At 45.4% G+C, this 21,880-nt stretch overlaps 1 protein-coding gene across 1 annotated transcript in view; it reads right to left on the bottom strand.

Annotated features, from left to right (window-relative positions):
* Positions 1-9,369, bottom strand: part of LOC132805861 (formin-like protein 3) — a 159,986-nt gene extending 150,617 nt beyond the window's left edge. The window contains exon 1 of the mRNA XM_060821179.1: positions 8,925-9,369. Within this exon, the coding sequence (XP_060677162.1) occupies positions 8,925-9,038 (114 nt within the window). The 5' untranslated portion in view covers positions 9,039-9,369. The remainder of the gene's footprint in view (positions 1-8,924) is intronic.
* Between the last annotated feature and the right edge of the window lie 12,511 nt (positions 9,370-21,880).

Below are 21,880 nucleotides of genomic sequence, written 5' to 3'. Positions count from 1 at the left end.
ATATTCTGCCTATGGAGGGAGTGCAGTGAAGGCTTAACCAGACTGATTCCTGGAATGGCAGGATTGATGCATGAAAAGAGACTGGATCGGGCTGCAGATCTCCTAGAAATCTATAAAATTCTAACAAGACTAGATAGGGTAGACGCAGGAAGGATGTTCCTGATGACTGGGGAGTCCAGAACCAGGGGGTCAGAGTCTAAGGATGCATAGTAGGCCATTTAGGGGAGATAAAGAGAAATGTCTTCATCCAGAGAGTTTGGTATTCATTCCCACAGAAAGCAAAATATTGAATGTTTGAGAAGGCTTTAGAAAGAGAGAGTTCTTAGGGGTAAAAGGAACAAAGGGTATGGGGAGAAAGTGGGAACAGTGGATTGACTTGGATGTTCAGCCATCATCATACTGAATGGCAGAGCAGGTTTGAAGGGCTGAATGGCCTACGCCTGCTCCTATCTTCTACGTTTCTATGTAAACTGAGGCAACAGGTTAAGTGAATATGGAGAACTCAGGATGTTTGGGGGTTACACAGATTTGGAGGGTATAGATCAGAGATATAAATACTTTCATAGACTCAGATACAGTGTAAAGAAACAGGCCATTCAGCCCAACTGAATCGTGCCAGTGCTTATTCCCCTCTTTTCCTCCCCAACCACCTCCCCCATCCCAAGAGGTAGCAAGTCTCTGTATCACTTCCTGTGATGATGTATACTGTTTCTCATTAGAATATCAAGCTGAGCCCTTTTATACTACAATCTGTTCTGATATAATGCAATATCCCTGTTCCCATGCGATCCTGTGCTATGAGAATATTGTGTAATAGCAGCATCATTTAAACCAATGGGACCAGAATCACATTATAGCCAATACAGGTAAGGAAAGTTTGTGTTCCACGAGTAATGGTCTAAATTCTTCAATCGCATTATAGCCAATTCATGTTGAAGAAATGCACATTTTAACAGAACTGACTGTACGTTTCCCCTTACCCCACCCGATCTGATTCTCCCAATGATATTATGAGCATAACCTTCTATATCTTTCTCCTGCAGCTAATTATCTAACTTTCCTTTAAATGCATCAATGCTATTTGCCTAAACTTTATAGCAGTGAGGAATTCTAAGTGACTAACTGATATTCAGTGCTTAGTTCTGGTCTCCCTAACACATGAAAACATCTTCTCTAAGGTGACCCTATCTAACCCTTTCATAATCTTTCAAGGCTTTTCAAACAGCACAAGATTAATTCTCTTCCAGAATGGGGCATTTTTTTTGTACGAAATTCATTAAGTTCCATTACTTCATCCAGGTTTTGTTTGTCTTGCTAGAGAAGAGAGCTTTTAGCATCAAAATCAATTCCGCATGCCTATGTTCATCAAGAATGACTCAGCCAAGTAGTAAGAGTGCCACAAGTGGCCTATTCCAGTCTAGCAATGTGGTTAAGCTGGTGACAGAATATAAGGCTGCATGCACAGTTTCACTCTGCGTCTGATGACAGGAAGTCACTGATGAAAATCCCATTACTTAATTGATAAGCCATTGTCTTCACATGACAACACAATCCATGTCAAAGTGCAGGATTCACTTAGCTTTTTCAAAGGCCTAGGCTGAAAAGATTTTTATACAGTCAGCACTATAATTCAGCTGTTGATGTTTTGGCCACTGCTGTCAGGTGGCAAACAGAATGATGTCAGTGGGCAGTTTGTGACAGCCATTACTGTTACAATGTTAGAAACACCATACTCAATATGCGCATAGCAAGATTCCACAAAGAGCCTTGACATTGCAACCAGATAATTTCTTGACCACTATTACCTCCACTCTTCTTTGAAACCACGCCACAGGATCTTTTCTAGCACTGAAAGCACAGATGGTGCCTTGATTCAAAGCCTGATCCAAAAATCACAGAATCACACAAGTGTTACAGTGCAAGAGATTTGGCCCATCTTCTTTGTGCAAGCTCTTCAGATGAGCATCATTACCTCGTGACAATCTCTTGCTTATTCCCCATACCCTATTTCTAGCCAAATAATCATCCATTGCCCCTCTTGAATGTCTCAATTTTACCTGCTGTTTCCAGGCAATGCATTCCAGATCCAAACTACTCACTTGGTGAGAAAGTTTTTTTCTCAACTTGCATCGGTTTCTTGTGAATCTCTTCAAATCTGTGCCCTCTCCAAAAAGTGCATGGAGTCAAAAATTTTACAGCATAGAAAGATGCCCTTTGGCTTATCATGTCCACACCAGTCAACACTCTCCCTATCTACTGTAGTCCCATAGCTTTGTATGCTGTGGCATTTCAACTGCTCATCTAAAGACTTAACTAAAATGCCGACTTGCTCCAACTAATATAGACAGACTTCATTGAGCGGACTTCACTGGAGAGAGAAAAATCAGGAAGCATAAAAATTTGAACAAAATCCTCAGCCAAGAGTTTGGCCCCAGGACCTGAACCTAGAACCTTCTGTGGAGAGAGAAAAACACAGTTAACATTTAGAGTCCACTATAACTATTCTTCAGAACTTAAATGTTGTAAAATTCCATCAGATTCTTTTATGAGTACAGCACATTGTTAATTCAGATTATTTTGATATCCACTGAGTGGAAGATGTGTTTGCATTGGAGATGGACGATCCAGAAATGGTTAAATTTGCTACATCAGGGAGGGGGACACACTTTTAGAAAAAAAAAAGTGTCCTTTGGAACAGCAGAGTCATATTAGACTCAAAACATTAACTGTCTTTCTCTCTCCAAAGATGCTGCCAAGCCTGCTGTGTTTCTCCAGCATTCTCCTTCATTTCAAATTTCCATAGTATTTTGTTCATACTCTTCCTTTGTCCATTGTCTGTTTCGCTGCTCTGTGCCTTGACCTCACGATCTCACACCAGAAAAAAAAAGTCAAATCTATTTTTATGCAGCAAACAAGTCTGTAATAGTGCCCAAGAATACAAACATAGGAAAAGTAGTAGTCATTCAACCATTCATACCTGTGGCTTGGTTAGCTGGATGGCTGGTCTGCACTGTAGAGTGACACCGATGTGGGTTCAATTCCCATATGAGCTGAGGTTACAGTGAAATTCCTGCCTCCTCACCTTGTGGTGAAACTCAGACACCACCAGTTGTGTGTGTGTCTTTCTGTCTCACACATGCTTGAGAGAACAGCCCTCTGGGACTATAATGGTTTTACATTACCCTTTCCTATAGAGAAATCTAAATTTTGATTTTTGAAAGTTTTAATTGAGCCCAGTTTTTTTTTTAAAAAATGCAGAGAGCAGAGAAAGATAGTTCCACATTCCTATACTCGACACATTTTAGTTAATCCACTCAGATGTTACCACACATCTCTGGGGCACGTGCAGCTATAACCCAGGCTTCCTGGGTCAGAGGTAGGGACACACCACAAGAATACCTGTCCCATTCCCTTTGTTTGCTTTCTGACATCACCTGTGAAAGGCCTGACTCCAATTTTAAGGATCTGCCCCTTGTCTGGCCTTATCCCAGAGGACGTAGTTTCACTCTACCTACTCTATTCACTTCCTTTAAAATCATAAAACACACACATTTTTATCACTCAGGAGAATACAAAGCTCAAAAGTTGCATTATTGGTGCTTGTATCCGCACAAACTGAAATTTGAACATCCCAAACTCTGAGGCAGCAATGACTGCCATTGAGCTCCTTAGAGCAGCCAAGTCTCAAACAGGCCTCTGCTCGCTAAGTCCTCATGGAGGGGCCACGACAATTTTCACACCTCAAAATGGGGTCACAGTCGGAAAAGATCGGAAAGCACTTCATCTTTTAGGAGAAAATACCCATGTAGGCAGTCAAAACTACTTTCTGCGATTATGGCAACATCCTAGCCAAGCATACCACGTGAACATTCAGCCAGGAAATCCAAATACAATTCAAAATCACCAAACTACCAATTGTACCAAGCGTTCACATTCCTTTTCAGGAAGATTACGCTGACCAGCTTCAGCGGTTTGAAACACTCCCCAAATTCTCAAACTAAATGGAAGCCTTTATAGTCCATTTCCTCTTGCCTCTGTCCAAGGGAAAGTTGTACAGAAATGGGTGAATTTAGTGCAAAGAATGAATGAAATTACACTTGACTATTCAGATTAACTCTGGGAGATCATACAGATTTCCTACTGTCATTGAAGAGAAAGTTAAAAAGTGTATGTGGATCATTTCGGTATCCAACACAGAAAGGGTGGAGCAAAGACTTGGAAATTTGAACATTCTTTCAACATTCAAGAGGCATTCTCAAATCAATCAGTCTCCAAGCAACTGTTCTCATGAAGTCTTCTAGATGTTCAACATCTTGTCCTCTCTGTGCAAAATTGCATATCCTTTTACACACATCTTCAAAATACCACACATTCTAATACAGGCAGTCTTATGGAGAAATATTAGCATAAACACTATATCAATTTAAAATCTATCAAGCTCATAACATGGTTCAGTTACAATTGCTCGAAGCAATGTACACAGGGATCCGTTCACTGAACAGTATATTCAAGCTTTGCGTTTTGTTGCGAATTACCTTGTAGTTTGAGATTACAGTTCCCCATTGCCTTCTAATGGACAATACCATGGCCAATCAAAGCTAACCTGCCAACCAATCAACATGCTTTTCCCCTGCAGTCTAAAATTGTTGTGATTGTTTGCAACTTGTCCTTATGTTGGTTCTGATGGGTGTCAGATAAAAAGCTTTGGCAACATACTTCTCCTATTCAGCAAGATTCACCATGAGGTGACTGACTATCAATTACACGGTTTACTTCACTGTATAGTATCCTTTCATTGAAACTTGGCTACTGTATCCCAATAGCTTAAAATAAAAAACAATTTCATTTATATACAGCTTTTCACAATCTCCCAAAGCGCTTCAAAGACATACAAGTGTTTTTGAAATGTGGTCACTGAAGTCAATTTGTACACAGCATGCTCCCACAAACAAAGCAAATAATAATCAGATAATCTGTTTCAGTGGTCAAATATGGGTGACCGGATAAAGCAGGATAAGTATTGGCTAGAATATTAGGGAGAACTACTGTGCTCTTCTTAGCAATAATTCTATGGGATTGTTCACTACCATCATTGTGGTTACAAGAATCTGCAGCGAGTAACTCACCCTGACTTCCCAAATCTTGTCCGCCAGCTACAAGGCTCAAGTCAGGAATATGATGAAATACTGCCCACTTGCCTGGATGGTGCAGTTTCAACACCCAAAAAGCAGCCTGCTTGATTGGTACCACATCCACTCCCTCTACCACCAAGGCTGAATAGGAGCAGTGTATACTATCTTCAAGATGCATTGCAGTAACTCACGGAGCCTCTTTTGAGAGCACCTACCAAACCGACAACCACTAGAAGGTTGAGGGCAGCAGATATATAGGAACACCACCAGCTGCAAGTTCCCCTCCAAGCCACTATGGGGAAATATATACCCATTACTTTTGTGTCGCTGGGTCAAAATCCTGGAACTCCCTCCCTACCAGCTCTGTTAAATGTACCTACACCCTAAGGACTGCAGCAGTTCAAGACATTTCACCACCACTTTGTCAAGGGACAGTGAGGGAGGGGCAATGAGTTATGGCAATGCCAAGCAAGCAAAAATAAAACCTGAGGGAACAGGCAGGGGCTCAGTTTAATGTCTGATCTGGAAGTCAGCACGTCTGACACTGGTGCACTCCTTCGCTGCTGCACTGAAGTGTCAGTCTGGATTTTGAGTAGTGGTTTCCAGGGTGGGAATAGAAGCCACAACACTTCCAGCTCAGTAGTGAGTGCTACCTACTGAGCCACAGCATGGCCAACAAACTCCCAGCTTCAAATTCACCTTGCTCTGCCCTCCTGTCGTGGCGTCAGCAGCCCTCAAGGAGCCTTGGTATCTCTGGGCTAGGAAAGGAAAAGAAAAGCAGGGCTACGACTATAACCCCATCATTAACATCCACCAAAACCCAAAGCTCTAGAATTATTCTATTCTCCTTCAAAACATTCCCTGAAACCTACTTCTTTGGCCAAGCTTTTGGGTCACCTGCCCAGATATCTCCTCACGTGGCTCAGTATCAGATTAGGTTCGACATTGCTGATGTGAAGTGCCTTGGGATGTTTGATCATATTAAAGGCACTACACAAATGCAAGTTGTTAAACTTATTTGAGACAAAAGACAGGCACTGTTTCAGCACAAAGCCACCAATAACATTTACACAGTAAAAGCAAAATCATTGGGAATACACAATACACCAGCTGGGACGAACTAAGAATTGGATTCCATTCTTGGCTACTGCTCAATACAAGAAATCAGACCTGGTCAAAGTACTGAAAGTATTAAATGGCTTTGAAACAATAACGTGGTTTTTTGGTTATCAAGTTTTCACAACTCCACATTGTAGGTGTCATTTCTTTGATTCCTCCCTTGTACTGCGTTAAACACAGTATCCCCATATGAGACAATGTTGCTTTTAAAGGTCCGAGTTTAATTGAATTGCAGGTCCCCAACATTGCATTCAAACCTTTCTCACAGATGCCCAAGACACCCAGTTGGTGCAATGCCAAGGTGCTCAGAAGTGCCAATCCGGAGTTGTGATTTGTTGTGTCCTATAGCACTGTTGAAACAACATCCCTTGATGTCCCTGGACTCCGGTGGGGACGGAGCAGGGAAATCAACTAAGGTTTTCCCTGTGTGGTGACCGGTGCTGACGTGTGACTGTATGGAAGACATGTGACAGTAGGCCAGATTGCATTGAGATGTCTGCCCCAGTGGGAAAGACCCTGCCACATTCACAGTCAAGGTTCACATGCAAAGAATAAGATATAGAGGGCTGCCATCTGCAGGGAGCTGTATCGCAGTAAGGGTCAGTGATTTTGACAGAGAAAAAACAAGACTTGCATTGATATGGTGCCTTTAACATAATGAAATCTCAAGACACTTTAACATTATGTTCATCAGGCAAAAGCTGAGACCAAGTCAGAGGAAGTGAAATTGGAACACGCAACAAAGAGGCACATCTTAGAAAAAGGAGGGTATGCAGTGTGTGAACTGATTTAGGAAGGGATTTCCTCAGCTTGGGGCCCAGGCAACTGAAGGCACAAATACTGATGGGAGATGAAAAGGCATCAGGGATGGACAAGGTGCTAGAACCAGGGAAGCAGAGAGACTCCAAGGGGTAGAGAAGACTTTGTGCAGTTTGATACCACCAAGTGACTCACAGGTCATTGCAGAGGGTAGTTAAAAGTCAACCACATTGCTCGACTCATATGTAGGCTAGACCAGGTAAGGAGGGCAGATTTCCCTGAAGGACAGTTGTCTTTACAACAATCAACAATGGCTTGATGGTCATCATTAGAATGGATTTTAAATTCATTGCTGTGGTGGGATTTGAACATGTCGCCAGGGCACCCAGCTGGGTCTTGTGCTTACTGGGCCCAGGAGCATTGCCACAGTCCTACTACTTGCCTCTCAAACAGAGATTTAGAAGGGGGAGGCCATGGAGGGATTTGAAAACAAGGAGAAAACTATCAAACTTGAGGTGGTGTCAGACTGGATATCAATGGAGTACATGGGGTGATGGTGAACTGGCTTGGATATGAGCTTGGCCTAGAATAAATGCTCTGGGGGACACATCCTACCAACTTTAAATTCAATTAATCAATATGAAATTCAAAGCTAGAATACTCTGTGATGAAGACCATGACAACTATTATCCATCGTCAAAAACCCATCTGGGTCATTAATATCCCTTAAGGAAGGAAATTTGTCCTCCTTACCTGGTCTGGCCTACACGCAAGTCCAGAACCACAGCAATGTGGTCAACTCTCAACTGCCCTCTGGAATGGCCTAGTGAGCCACTCAGTTCAAGAACAATTTGGAGTCGGCACTAAATGCTGGACTTGCCAATGATGCCCACATCCCAAAGATTTTGTTAAAAACTTGTCAGGAGAGTGGTGTGTAATGATGCAGCTTTCTGACAGAAGATTCCTAAAACAATTAGTCAGAACCTGAATGAGGACAGGTTATTCAATTGGTCAGGCTGCCTGCCTGGTGAACTGATGATACCCATCCACCATCTGTTATTGTACTCAATTCTCCGGCAGTACAAACCCTCCCATAACTATTTGGTTACAGAGATACTATCAGCTGCCGGAACTCATCTGGACATCTTACTCAAAGCCTGCAGAATCAGGTTTGGTGCACCCTGGCCAACTTATTAGCTAAGGTAGGAGATAGTGTGCCAGCCTTTTTGACCACTTGGGGGCATCTCCGATCTGAAAGGCCAGTTCACTGCAACCCAGCACAGCCTGCCCTCAGAGCACCTTGTGGAAAAGAAAATTGAAACTTGTTTTTTCCCAGAACCCCCAGATCGGCTTACAAGTCAGCCTGAGCAGCGCAAAGCTTACCAAAAAAAACCCAGAAAAATCCCCCAGGCTGAGTATCAGTGTGTCAATTTTCACAAATCAGTTGGGGGAGGGGATGAGGCAGTGACCAGCAGAGGAAACAAAATCAGATAATATAGAGGTAGGCTCCCAAGTTTCTGTTTCCCCGCTCAAACATCTGCTGGGACTGAACTGTCAGCAGTTTGAACTTAGAATTTAGCCTCCAAATGCAAGCTATGGAGCAAGTCGCTCTCCCTCTTTCTCCAGAGGCACACACGGCTTGCCTGGGTGACCTCAGACACACTGTTTGGAGATATATCAGAGTGACAACCCTGTTTGTGCCCTCGTGTTTCCATGGATTAAAAAGCTAGAAAATGGTGACCGTAACGGGGGGGGGGGGGGGGGGGGGGGGGCTTAGTGGAGCAGAGGACGGAGACTTATCCAACGATGCAGATCAGAGGGGAAAAAAAAAGACCGACACCAAACGAGGAATGGGGGGCGACTGAGGGACTGGCTTATAGTTAAACAGCGAAAAAAAAAGCCCATCTCACTTACCAAAACGACTGCAAACCTCTCCTCCAGCTCGCATTGTTCAGGCATCGGTAACTTCAGTGGCATGATTTGAGCGCTTAGATTTGTCTGTTCATCCAAACTTCCAGTATTTCCCATTTCATCCGGGACAAACCAAACGGAATGGAAACGTCCCCGTTCTCGATTTCCCCCTTGTTTCGGGGAGGGGTGGGGAAGACCCAAAGATTGACCTCCCACAGCGTCCGTCTGCTCCGCTTCCCCCCCCCAAAACAGCAAACTACACACAAACTTTGAAGGGAGCCCAAACTTGTCCAAAATTATCGCTGCTTCCTTCCCTCACCCCACGTTCCTGTCTGGTTTAACTCTTCCTCGCTCTGTCCTCGAAGGAAATAAGTTTCCTGGAACTGGGAAGTTGTCCAACCAGGAATCATTTCAGCTGCTGTCTTGCATGTTCCTCGGGAATAAGGAACTCGCTGGTTTCCCCATTCATTGTTCAACGCCAGTCTCTCCGCTCTAAGCAACAGGGAGTGCGCCCGAGTACGCGCCCATTCACTAATTCGGGAGGGAGCCCTACTCCCATTGGTGCTGCTGTCTGTCCATCACTCTTGGTGACAAAGCTTGGGGAGGGATCGCAATGCAGATGTGGGGATTGCGGTTCTGCTGATTGTGCAGAGAACATTCATCCTTGCCGTTTCAATATCGCCGTAAAACAAATGTCATCAGGACAGAATCGCAAAAAAAAACACCAAATCTCAAAGGAGCATTAATTTTAGACTGGAATCAAAGTAAAATCTGAAACCAACACAGGGAAGGCTGGAGAAACTCAGCAGGTCCCGCAGCACCTGTGAAGAGAGAAACAGTTATGACTCTTAAAAAGAACTGCAAGAATGCCAGACCTCCTCTTAGAAAAGACGTACCAGACTGGAAAGTAAATTCTAAGGAAGCCATGATGTGGAGGAGCTGGTGTTGGACTTGGGTGGACAAAGTTAAAAATCATACAGCACCAGGTTATAGTCCAACAGGTTTATTTGGAAGCACTAGCTTTCGGAGCGCTGCTGAGGAAGGGCTTTCTGGGGAAGGATTATTCGACCCGAAACGTTAACTCTGCTTTCTCTCCACAGATGCTGCCAGACCTGCTGAGCTTTTCCAGCAATTTATGTTTTTGTTTCTGATTTACAGCATCGTTGCGTTTTCATTTGGAAAGTTAAATCCCTTTCTGCACAGATGCTGCCAGACCTGCTGAGTTTCTCCGGCATTTTCAGTTTTTGTATAACAATTTACAATGCATCTTCTCTGGCAGTTTAAATTCTGGTGCAATGTAACATGACGTTTCCTTTGAGATTTTGGCCTTCTGTCCTGACCAGTGCAAAATTAAAAACTTTGATAACACGTCTCTTTATTTCAGCAGTACTCAAGTTCTGTACTATCCAACAGATATTGGCATTTGTAGAATTGTAGAGGTTTCCTGTGCTTTAAAAGATTATTCACGAAATATGGAGGTTGCTAGCTAGGCTAACATTTATTGCCCTGTCCCTAGTGCCCCTTGAGAAGGTGGCAGTGAGCTGCATTCTTGAACTGCTGCAATCCATTCCTGTAGTAAATTCCCTCCAAAGTTGACTGTGCACTCTTTCCTTTCTGTAGCCTAAGAAGGAGCTCAGTGGTTAGCACTGCTACCTCACAGCCCAAGGTCCCAGGTTCAATTCCAGCCCTGGGTTGTCTGGAGTTTGCACATTCTCCCAGTGTCTGTGCGGGTTTCCTCCCACAGTCCAAAGATGTGCAGGTTAGTTGAATTGGCTATGCTAAATTGCCTATTGTGTTCAGGGATTTGTAGGTTAGATGCATCAGTCGGGGTAAACGTAGGGGAATGGGTCTGGGTGGGTTACTCTTTGGAGGGTCGATGTGGACTTGTTGGGCCTAATGGCCTGTTTCCCCAGTGTAGCAGTTCTATGATGTTATGTATAAAGTGCTCACCAAAAGATATTGCAGCTTTTAAAGCTGTAGAGGTTGGGAAGAGATTGGTGAATTGGTAACATCACCCTCTTCATTCCCAGTCTGCCTCGATTGGTGTGAATCTAATATCCAGAGGTATTAGCTAATGCTTCCCAGATGTGGGTTAAAATCCCACCATGGCATCTGGTGGAGTTTAAGTTCAATTAATAACATTTGTAATGTAAATGTAGCCTCAGTGAAAGTGACCATGAAAACTCATCTGGTTCACTAATGTCTATTAGGGAAGGAAATCTACCATCTTCACCTGGCCTGGCCTACGTGTGACTCCACACCCAGAGCAACGTGGTTGGCTCTCAACTGGCCCTGTCAGATGGCTCCGCTTCGGAGGCAACAAATGTTAGGAGCCGGCATTGGCTATATCCCCTAAAGATCAAACTGGTCTCTTTGCTCCTTTCCTCCGAGTGCTGTGGTTCGTCCAAGTCATTTTTTTTTCAAATCCCATGCGAGCGAGAAGAAACTTCTTTTCTTAAACCCTGTCACTCTCTCCCCACACCACATTGTCCCACCACCCTGTCCTTGGCGCCCAGTGCCTTCGAAACCTCCCCCTCTCCTCGAAGGCGCTCTGCAAATGAAAACGTTGCAGTCCATTGGTCGTGTTTCCAAAACGTTGTGTCCGCCTCCTTGGAAGGGATTTCCTGTGGTATTGAGGCGGTCAGCAGTGTGTGTCTGACAGGGGGAAATCCTGCTGAAACCAGTCAGTTTCTCAGAAAGGGGGAGCCGGGTGATTGAATTTCACAGTGCAATTGCAAGAAATCGCTCTGTAACTGGGCAATAGGCCGAGAGATCACTAGTCACATGAGTAAAGTATATTTTTGAAATATTAAAAACTTACAACATAATTCATACCACTTCCTCCACCTTATAGCATTTTAAATAGCTCATTCGTATTGTTTAATCGCCATGTGGATTCCGTTTCATTGCAATAATACGGTAGAGAATCTAAAATTCACTCCAATATCAAATTTTTCAAACCCACTTTGTTCCCCCGATCTTTCCCGCGCCCTCTGTTGGTCGCAGTTAGCAGTGCCGCATTCAAACCCACATGCGTTGAAGGGCAAAGCTTCGGGGAATTTCACGAGGAGTGAGCGGATTGTTCTTTCAAAAGCTTAAAAAAAAAGTTCTGCGGTTGGAATCTCTGGGTTATTTTATAAATATTCTGTTGCTAACCACAATGACAAATATTAAACCCTCTCCATACTCCCCAGAAATGGTTCATCAGTGTGCTGTCAGTTTGAGACTTATCCTAGGAGCATTCTATTCATCAGTAAGCTGAAAATGTGTTGCTGGTCAAAGCACAGCAGGCCAGGCAGCATCTCAGGAATAGGGAATTCGACGTTTCGAGCATAAGCCCTTCATCAGGAATGAGAGAGAGTAGCCAAGCAGGCTAAGATAAAAGGTAGGGAGGAGGGACTAGGGGGAGGGGCGATGGAGGTGGGATAGGTGGAAGGAGGTCAAGGTGAGGGTGATAGGCTGGAGTGGGGTGGGGGCGGAGAGGTCAGGAAGGAGATTGCGGGTTAGGAGGGCGGTGCTGAGTTGAGGGAACCGACTGAGACAAGGTGGGGGGAGGGGAAATGAGGAAACTGGAGAAATCTGAATTCATACCTTGTGGTTGGAGGGTTCCCAGGCGGAAGATCAACCAGGAATCGTTTTAACTTAGGGTTTGGAAACAAATTCGAACGTAACTTTTAAAAGAATATTGCGCATATATGTTTGGAAAAATAAATGAAATTGTAGAGCTATGGGGAGAGAGTTCGGTCGGACGGAAATGGGCCTATCATGTACTTCTGGTAAGAACTGGAACATCAGAGATGTACATTAAAATGGAGCCTTTGACAACCTGCGATGCTTCACTGGAATGTTACAAAACAAAATAGGATAGGGAGCCGCATAAAGAGGTATTAGGACAGATGACCAAAAGCTTGGTGAAAGAACTAAGTTTTAAAGAGTATCTTGAAGGAGGAGGGAGAGAGAGGTGGAAAGGAAGGAATTTCAGGGCTCATAGCCCAGGCTGTTGAAAAACAGCCACTGATGGCAGAAGAGGCCAGAATTAAGGAAGTGCAGAGATCTTGGAGGATTACAGGAAGGTAGATTATCATCTGTCAAAACTGTGGTGCTGGAAAAGCCCAGCAGATCAGGCAGCATCCCGGGAGCAGGAGAATCAACATTTCGGGTATAAGGCCTTCATCAGGAATTATCATTTAAACAGCTATAGATTGGGAAAGGGGGAGATGCAGTGAGACCTGAGTGTCTTTGTACACCAGTCACGGCAAGTAAACATGTAGGTCCAGCAGGCAGTGAAGAAGGCAAATGGTATGTTGGTCTTCATAACAAGAGGATTCGAGTACAGGGGCAGGGATGTCTTGCTGCATATATACAGGGCATTGGTAAGACCTCCCCTGGAGTATTATGTGCAGTTTTGATCTCCTTACCTGAGGAAAGATGTTCTGGCGATGGAGGAAGTCCTGGGATGACAGGTTAAGGAGAGACTGGATCAGTTAGGACTATACTTGCTGGAGTTTCGAAGAATGAGGGGGGGAAATCTCATAGAAACCTATAAGATGCTAACAGGACTAGACAGAGTAAATGCAGGAAGGATTTCCCAATGTCTGGAGAGTCGAGAACCAGGAATCACAGTCTAAGGATCGGGATAAGCCATTTCGGACTGAGATGAGGAGAAATGTCTTCACCCAGAGAGTGGGGAGTCTGTAGAATTCTCTGTCACAGAAATCAATTGAGGCCAAAATACTGAATGTTTTCAAAGGAGCTAGATATAGTTCTTAGAGCTAAAGAGATCAAAGGATAGAGAGGAGAAAGCAGGAACAGTTGGATGATCTGTCATCGTCATATTTAATGGTGGAGTGGCTCATAGGGCCAAATGGCCTATTCCTGCTTCTATTTTCTATGGCTGGCTGACATGGCAGTCAATTCGTGCACAGCAAGTTTGTGCACACAAACACAGAATATGATTAATGACCAGGTTAAGGGGCAGAAAGATGGCTAAGACACCCAATCAGCTTCCTCTGCTTCACATCTCAATGACTAACCTTATGTTGCTGATAGCTTTCCAGTTGGGTTTTATTATAAGTGTGCATGTGGTATCAGGTCAGTGTAGAGTATTGTATGTGTCCACACCACTGACTACCATTTTGTAGCTGCAGTAAAGATTAGAGTGATGCTGGAAAAGCACAGCAAGTCAGGCAGCATCCGAGGAGCAGGAAAATCGACGTTTCGGGCAAAAGCCCTTCATCTGGAATGAGACAGGGAGCCTCGGTGGTGGAGAGATAAATGGGAAGGGGTGGGACTGGGGGAAGCTAGCTGAGAGTGCAATAGGTGGATGGAGGTGGGGGTGAAGGTGATAGGTCGGAGAGGAGGGTGAGGTGGATAGGTGGGAAGGGAGACAGACAGGTGGGACAGGTCATGAGGACAGCGCTGAGCTGGCAGGTTGGAACTGGGGTAAGGTGGTGGGAGGAGAAGTGAGGAAACTGGTGAAACCACATTGATGCCATGGGGTTGGAGGGTTCCGAGGCGAAAGATGAGGCGTTCTTCCTCAGGCGTCGGGTGGTGAGGTGGAGGAGGCCCAGGACCTGCATGTCCTCGGCAGAGTGGGAGGGGGAGTTGAAATGTTCGGCCACAGGGCGGCGAGGTTGATTGGTGCGGGTGTCCTGGAGGTGTTTGCTGAAGATGTTCTCTTCAAGATGTTATCTTGATTCTAATCTCCAGCATCAGAGTGCCCAACTCCACATAGGTGCAATAAAGCTGTGTCTGCATCTCACCATGGGGTAGACTTGCTATCACCATCTGATTTAAGTGTATTGCATTACAGGACCTGCTTGGTCCAGTGTGGCCCTTGCTGCTCTCACGAGAAGTCTCTTGTGTTGAGCAAAGATATAATTGATTGCATATTAAGCAATTAGCTCCAGGTTAGATTCATATAATGGACATTGTGCCCGGGTGTCCTTGGAGAAGGAGCACGCGGTATCCACCAATACCCTGGAGTTGTTCAGGGAGAGGTGGGCGCCGCAGGGAGTGGAGTGCATCATTTCCCCCTCCAACTCTATTTTGATTTAGTCCCTTCACTATTTGATCACACAGCGTTGCCCTTTGATGTGAAGGGCACTGCTTGTCACTGGCCACTCGGGTGTTTCCTTTCTTCCTGGCGGTGGAAATTAAATAAAGATTTGTGCACTTTGTGTCTCTCACTGTGTCTCACACCTGCACACACACACACACACCATGGGTGCTGGGGAAAAATAAGCACTACCGCAGTTAGGCGGTAGTGTGGGGGTTAATTTAAAAAAGAAATGGACATTGTTACAGAGGCTGTGAGGAGGACTCAATGTTGGGTCTCACATCTTTGAGATCCTAAACTGTTCTGCTCACAAGTTCACATGAGGGCAGTGCTTATGGCACCCTTCAATATTAACCTTTTCAGACCATATCAAATGTAGAGTAACAGAAGCCTGACAAATGAGGATGTCAGAGTCACATGGTTAAGCAGAATTCTGGTGTGAAGAGAATCTGTATCTAGATCAAGTGTAAAGAAAAAGTTATGGCAGAAATCTCCATGGACTTTTGGAGGCTGAAAGGAATTAGACACCAAAAACCTGGCAGCAGAGGTAAGACAAATAAACTCAAGGTTAGCAACTGAAGTTGGACCTGATGGTCAAGAAGAAGAGAACATTTTCGGTAGACTCTGGGTGGTCGGCCCCGACTCAGTCAGTCAGATAGCTGATGCTGAACGCCTAGGGTCAAACTTAAAGTATGGTCTCTAGCTAAAGGTACCAGAAGGCTACTGGCACCCAGCAAAAATCCATTCCCTCAGCAGGTTCTTTTAACAAGACTCATTAGATAAGTTATTTCTAATCGACTTGTTCAAGCATACTATTACACACCTTGGGGGTTGGTGGGGCTTAACTCAAATCCTCTGGCCGAAAGGTATGCTTGCTACCACTGTGTCACAAGGCCCTGTATGACAAACATTATTGTGATTCCCAAGTCTTGCATAAGATTGTGGGGGGGTGTACTGGCAAATCCCACTCACCTGCTTTTTTTCATAACAGCCTACTATTGTGGAGGATACAAACCCTTTCACTTTCCCCAGCTTTTCAGTTTTGAAGTTACTGTGAAGCACCTGGGATGCTTTCCACACAAAGACACTCTATCAGTGTGAGACATTGTTGACAGCAGCAGGTTGGTGGTAATGATAAGTAATAGCCATGTGGGAATCAGGTATCACAATCAAGTGTGGGAACAGGCAGTGCAACATAATATCACAGCCTTTGGACACACTGCAACACAACTATACGGGCCTATGCAGCTCGTTCTTTGAAGTCCATGTTGAAGTGCAAGGTGTTTCCTCAAAGTGGTCCATGAGTGAAGTACTTGTGCATGTGTCTGTGTGAGTCAGCTTGTGTGTGACAGAGAGAGAGAGAGAGTGTGCGTGTCTGAGTGTGTGTAAGTCTGTGTGTGACAGAAAGTGTGTGTGTGTGTGTGTGTGTGTGTGTGTGAGAGACAGAGAGAAGGGAGTGTGTATGAGTGTGACAGAAAGAGAGACAGTGTATATGGAGCAAAAACAAATTGCTGGAAAAACTCAGCAGTTTGAGCAGCATTTGTGAAGAGAAATCAGAGTTAACATTTCAGGCCCAGTGGAAACATTAACTCTGCTTGATCTCCACAGATGTTGCCAGACCTGCTAAATTTTTGCAGTAATTTCTGCTTTTGTTTCTAATTTCCAGCATCCAGAGTTCTTTGTTTTTTTTTGAGTGTGTGTGAGCGACAGAGAGAGGGGGGAGAGACAGTGTGTATGAGAAAGAGTGTGTGTGTGTGTGTAACTCCTTTTTAATTTCCGAGTGATTCAATTTAACAATAACCAGTGATAAAGCTTTAGTCTTAAATAAGACAAAGGTTAGTTTGTTACAAAACACTGCTGAGAGTTACATAACTAATAACATTACAAACAAAATACTCTACATGCAATGATGAAATGCTGATAAGGATACTTATGAGGATGAAGTTCAGTTCAGTCCTTTAAGAAACCATTGCTAGCCTGCAGCTAGATGTTTTGGAAATGGGCAGTTAAAGTTAAAAAGTTGAGTTCAGCAGCTATAATGATTTCTGTAGTCGAATAGTTGGAGTTTGTCTTTGTGGTTGGACCCAGGAGCTTTAGCAGCTTCAAGGAATGACTACCTTTTCTCCTTACTGATTCTGCCAGAATGATGTTGAAAACTGCTGGATTTCTTTTCAGCAGAACAGGGATGATTGCTGAACACCGCCCCTGTAACTCTCAGAGAAAACCCAACATGTAGTTTACAGTGATTTCAACTGAGGGTAGCGTCTGGAGCTGTCTTCACAGATTCCCCTGAGATCTCAGCACATAATTTGAGCCAGACTTTTGTATGGTTCAAAACTCAAAATGGCTGCTATTCAAATCTGTTGAATCACTTTAGGTATTGAGTTAGCCCAGGTCAGGATGCATTGCCTTTTATCTGAGGTCATTACCTTTTTAAATGTTTCTTTCATTAATTTGAATGGCTCCTACTCTTCCAGGTTTGAGATAGAAAAGGGCTATTCATACTCTGAGGAAACCATTGTCAACAAATTTCTGCTTTTCTTGTGGAAATGTCTATTGAATTTCAAATAAAACTTGTGATCCCATTTGGGATGAGTGCTGTCTGGTTTTAAATACTGTTTAATCCACAATAGAAGTCAGCTAAGCCTTTGGGAGCCATGTTTAAAAGCTCTTCTGTGGCCATTTTTGAAAAGAGATGACAGTTGGTTACAAAATTGAGAAAATCATGACAGTCCATTTATGACAAAGTGATGGGTGGCAGATCTGAGATGTTTGCAGCTGTGGAGAGAGAAAAAGAGTTGTCAGGTGGTTAGCACTAATGCCTCACAGCGCCAGGGACCTGGGTTCGATTCCAGCTTCAAGTGACTGTCTGTGTGAAGTTTGTACATTCTTCTGTGTCCGTGTAGCTTTCCTCCGGGTGCTCTGGTTTCCTCCCACAGTCCAAAGATGTGCAGGGTAGGTGGATTGGCCATGCTAAATTACCTTGCAGTGTCCAGGGATGTGTAGGGTAGGTGGTTTAGCCATGGGAATTGTAGGGATAGGGTAAGGGGGTGGATCTAAGTAGGATGCTGTTCGGACGGTCAGTGAGCTGATTCTATGATTCAGACTTGCTGAGTGTTTCCAGCATTTTCTGTTTTCATTCTACATTTCCAGCATCTGCAATATTTTGCTTTTGGACCAGGTGATTTGAGGACCCTTATCCCAACAATGCACACTGACTCCAAAATTAACAGGTCATGGCCAACCACGTGAATGTGATATTTTTAAAATGATTTTTTAACAGCCAAAGTTTCTGGTGTTATGGCATTTTTGCATATTGTGTAAAATTCATTATTCATTAGCTAAAATAAAACACAGGCTGTCCCAGGGTTGTGAACGGGTTCCGTTCTGGAGTCAGTGACTTGTACGCAAGTCAGAACACAATGCAGGGCAATAGAAAAGAGCCATGCACAAGTACAGGAAATGTACTTATGTTGGACCTTTAAAGGTTCCATCCCGGTATGAGATCATGTTTGTAAGTACAGCATTCGTAAGTCCAATGTGCAGAAATCAGTGACCCTCCCCCTATCGATTTGTTTCTTTACATGCACTTTATGCCACCCCAGTCGGCTAGGCAGCCAACCCCATTCCAGCTCTCTCCTTCTAGGAGAAAGTGAGGACTGCAGATGCTGGAGATCAGAGCTGAAAATGTGTTGCTGGAAAAGCGCAGCAGGTCAGGCAGCATCCAAGGAACAGGAGAATCGACGTTTCGGGGCATAAGCCCGAATTCTGAAGAAGGATTCCTGAAGAAGGGCTTATGCCCGAAACGTTCGATTCTCCTGTTCCTTGGATGCTGCCTGACCTGCTGCGCTTTTCCAGCAACACATTTTCAGCTCTCTCCTTCCTCAGTTTTACTGTCAAAAAGTGTGATGCTAGAAAAGCACAGCCGGTCAGGCAGCATTGAGGAGCAGGAGAATCACCATTTCTAGCATAAGCTCTTCATCAGGAATGTGGTGAAGCTTATCGACTCTCCTACTCCTCAGATGCTGCCTGACCCGTTGTGCTTTTGCAGCACCACACCTTTTGACTCGGATCTCCAGCATCTTCAGTCCTCACTTTCTCTCGGTTTCACTGCCGCCATGCTAAATGTTCTGAGACTGGTCTTATATAGCTCTGTGAGGAAGCATAGTTCAAGAGGGAGAAGGACTGCCATAAACAGCACAGTCACAATCAAGAACTTATCCCGGAGAGAATCTGTATCAATAGGCCAGTACTCCGAATGGAGTTCCAGACCAGGCTGATTAAAAGGAATTCCGATTGCTGAGATACAATATTTTGATCAAGACCACTGGCTAATCTACTTTTTGTCTCTTTTCCAAGTTCACTGGACCACCTACTGTGGGTGGAGAAAGTGGCTTGGTGGCCTTGTGGTAATGTCAACCTTGGCTCTCATTGGTCAGTCAGAAGGCTCTGGGATCCAGGACCTCTGCTGCCCCAAAGTCCAGCTCAAGACTCCAGCAGCAGTGGCCAGGGTGTGTTGTACTGTTGCAGGTGGTCATCTTTCAGATAAGTCATTAAAGCAGGCGCCAGCACCTATCATTATTAGTCCTACGACAATGCTTTTCAAAACGAAGAGCTTGCCTTGATGTAATCTTTACCTTTAGTTGGAGAAGATTTCCTGCTGAAATGTTACAGTGACGTTTCTCCACCAGGTGGCAGCCTACACCATGAGTTAATAAGTGGAAACAGTTGAGTCATACCAGACTCAAACCATTAACTCAGTTTCTCTCGACCTATGCTGCCAGACCTGCTGAATTTCTCCAGCATTCTCTGTTTTTAATGCAGTTAATAACTGGATCATTTATAATTATGTCCATCTGGTTGCACTGACAACATTTTTTATTAGATTAGATTACTTAGTGGGGAAACAGGCCCTTTGGCCCAACAAGTCCACACCGACCCGCCAAAGCACTACCCACCCTTACCCCTACATTTACCCCTTACCTAACACTACGGGCAATTTAGCATGGCCAATTCACCTGACCCGCACATCTTTGGACTGTGGGAGGAAACCCACGCAGACACGGGGAGAATGTGCAAACTCCACACAGTCAGTCGCCTGAGGCGAGAATTGAACCCGGGTTTCTGGCGCTGTGAGGCAGCAGTGCTAACCACTGTGCCGCCCGTAACATCTTTTGTGAGAGACAAGAAATCTGCAGATGCTGGAATCTAAGGTAGACAGGCAGGAGGCTGGGGGATCACAGCAAGGCAGGCAGCATCAGGAGGGACAGGCAGGAGGCTGGGGGAACACAGCAAGGCAGGCAGCATCAGGAGGGACAGGCAGGAGGCTGGGGGAACAGAGCAAGGCAGGCAGCATCAGGAGGTGGAAAGGTCAACGGTTCAGGTGAAGGGTTACACCCGAAATGTTGACTTCTCTCCCTCCTGATGCTGCCTGCCTTGCTGTGTTCCCCCAGCCTCCTGCCTGTTCCTCCTGATGCTGCCTGCCTTGCTGTGTTCTCTCAGCCTCCTGCCTGTCCCTCCTGATGCTGCCTGCCTTGCTGTGTTCCCCCAGCCTCCTGCCTGTTCCTCCTGATGCTGCCTGCCTTGCTGTGTTCCCCCAGCCTCCTGCCTGTCCCTCCTGATGCTGCCTGCCTTGCTGTGTTCCCCCAGCCTCCTGCCTGTCCCTCCTGATGCTGCCTGCCTTGCTGTGTTCCTCCAGACTCCTGCCTGTCCCTCCTGATGCTGCCTGCCTTGCTGTGTTCCCCCAGCCTTCTGCCTGTCCCTCCTGATGCTGCCTGCCTTGCTGTGTTCCCCCAGCCTCCTGCCTGTCCCTCCTGATGCTGCCTGGCTTGCTGTGTTCCCCCAGCCTCCTGCCTGTCCCTCCTGATGCTGCCTGCCTTGCTGTGTTCCCCCAGCCTCCTGCCTGTTCCTCCTGATGCTGCCTGCCTTGCTGTGTTCCTCCAGACTCCTGCCTGTCCCTCCTGATGCTGCCTGCCTTGCTGTGTTCCCCCAGCCTCCTGCCTGTCCCTCCTGATGCTGCCTGCCTTGCTGTGTTCCCCCAGCCTCCTGCCTGTCCCTCCTGATGCTGCCTGCCTTGCTGTGTTCCCCCAGCCTCCTGCCTGTCCCTCCTGATGCTGCCTGCCTTGCTGTGTTCCCCCAGCCTCCTGCCTGTCCCTCCTGATGCTGCCTGGCTTGCTGTGTTCCCCCAGCCTCCTGCCTGTCCCTCCTGATGCTGCCTGCCTTGCTGTGTTCCCCCAGCCTCCTGCCTGTCAACATCTTTTTTGTGAGGCTCAATCTAAATCATTTGTTTCAATATTTTACAAATGCCTGTGTGGAAGACTGAGAAAATCACTTGCAGCCACGATGGCTTCTACACTTGCTCACACAAAAGGATTGATTTTTATTACACTCACTTCACATTAATGTGGCAGCAAGTACCTCAAAATGAGGGTCAATTTACCATCTCGTTACTAATGCCAATGTGGCCTGGCTCCATGTTACAATGGGTTTGCTGGCAGCTAGGGCAAAGTGCCAGTCAGTATTGGGTGATCAACTGCCATTTGAGCCGAAATAAATAGGAACCCAATTGCCTCTCTCAGTCTGAACTGGACAGGAAGTCTGTAATTCCACAGACAAGATGCCCAGCAAAGCAGGAGCCCCCTCCTCAGCAGGGGGACCAAGTGTCCCCAGGCCTACCTGGGATGCATTGCATCCTGGAAGTCCTCTCTGCCAGCAGGCAGTGGGGTTGGTCCTGGTGCATGCAGCAAGCACTACAGATTGGTGCGTGGAGCTCTCTTGAGGATGCCTGGCAGTTGGCCTCTGAGCCAAGAGCATCAGAACTGGGGCAAGTGAGCACAAGGCCTCTCATTCACTCTGCCCCCAAGTCCGCTTCCTGTCCAAGCTATAACCTACCCATCCTGAC

This window comes from Hemiscyllium ocellatum, chromosome X (assembly GCF_020745735.1).
Source record: "Hemiscyllium ocellatum isolate sHemOce1 chromosome X, sHemOce1.pat.X.cur, whole genome shotgun sequence".
In the NCBI taxonomy this organism is placed as follows: Eukaryota; Metazoa; Chordata; class Chondrichthyes; order Orectolobiformes; family Hemiscylliidae; genus Hemiscyllium; species Hemiscyllium ocellatum.
The sequence above is the reverse complement of the archived record's forward strand: the minus strand, read 5'-3'. Positions and strand labels throughout refer to the sequence as shown.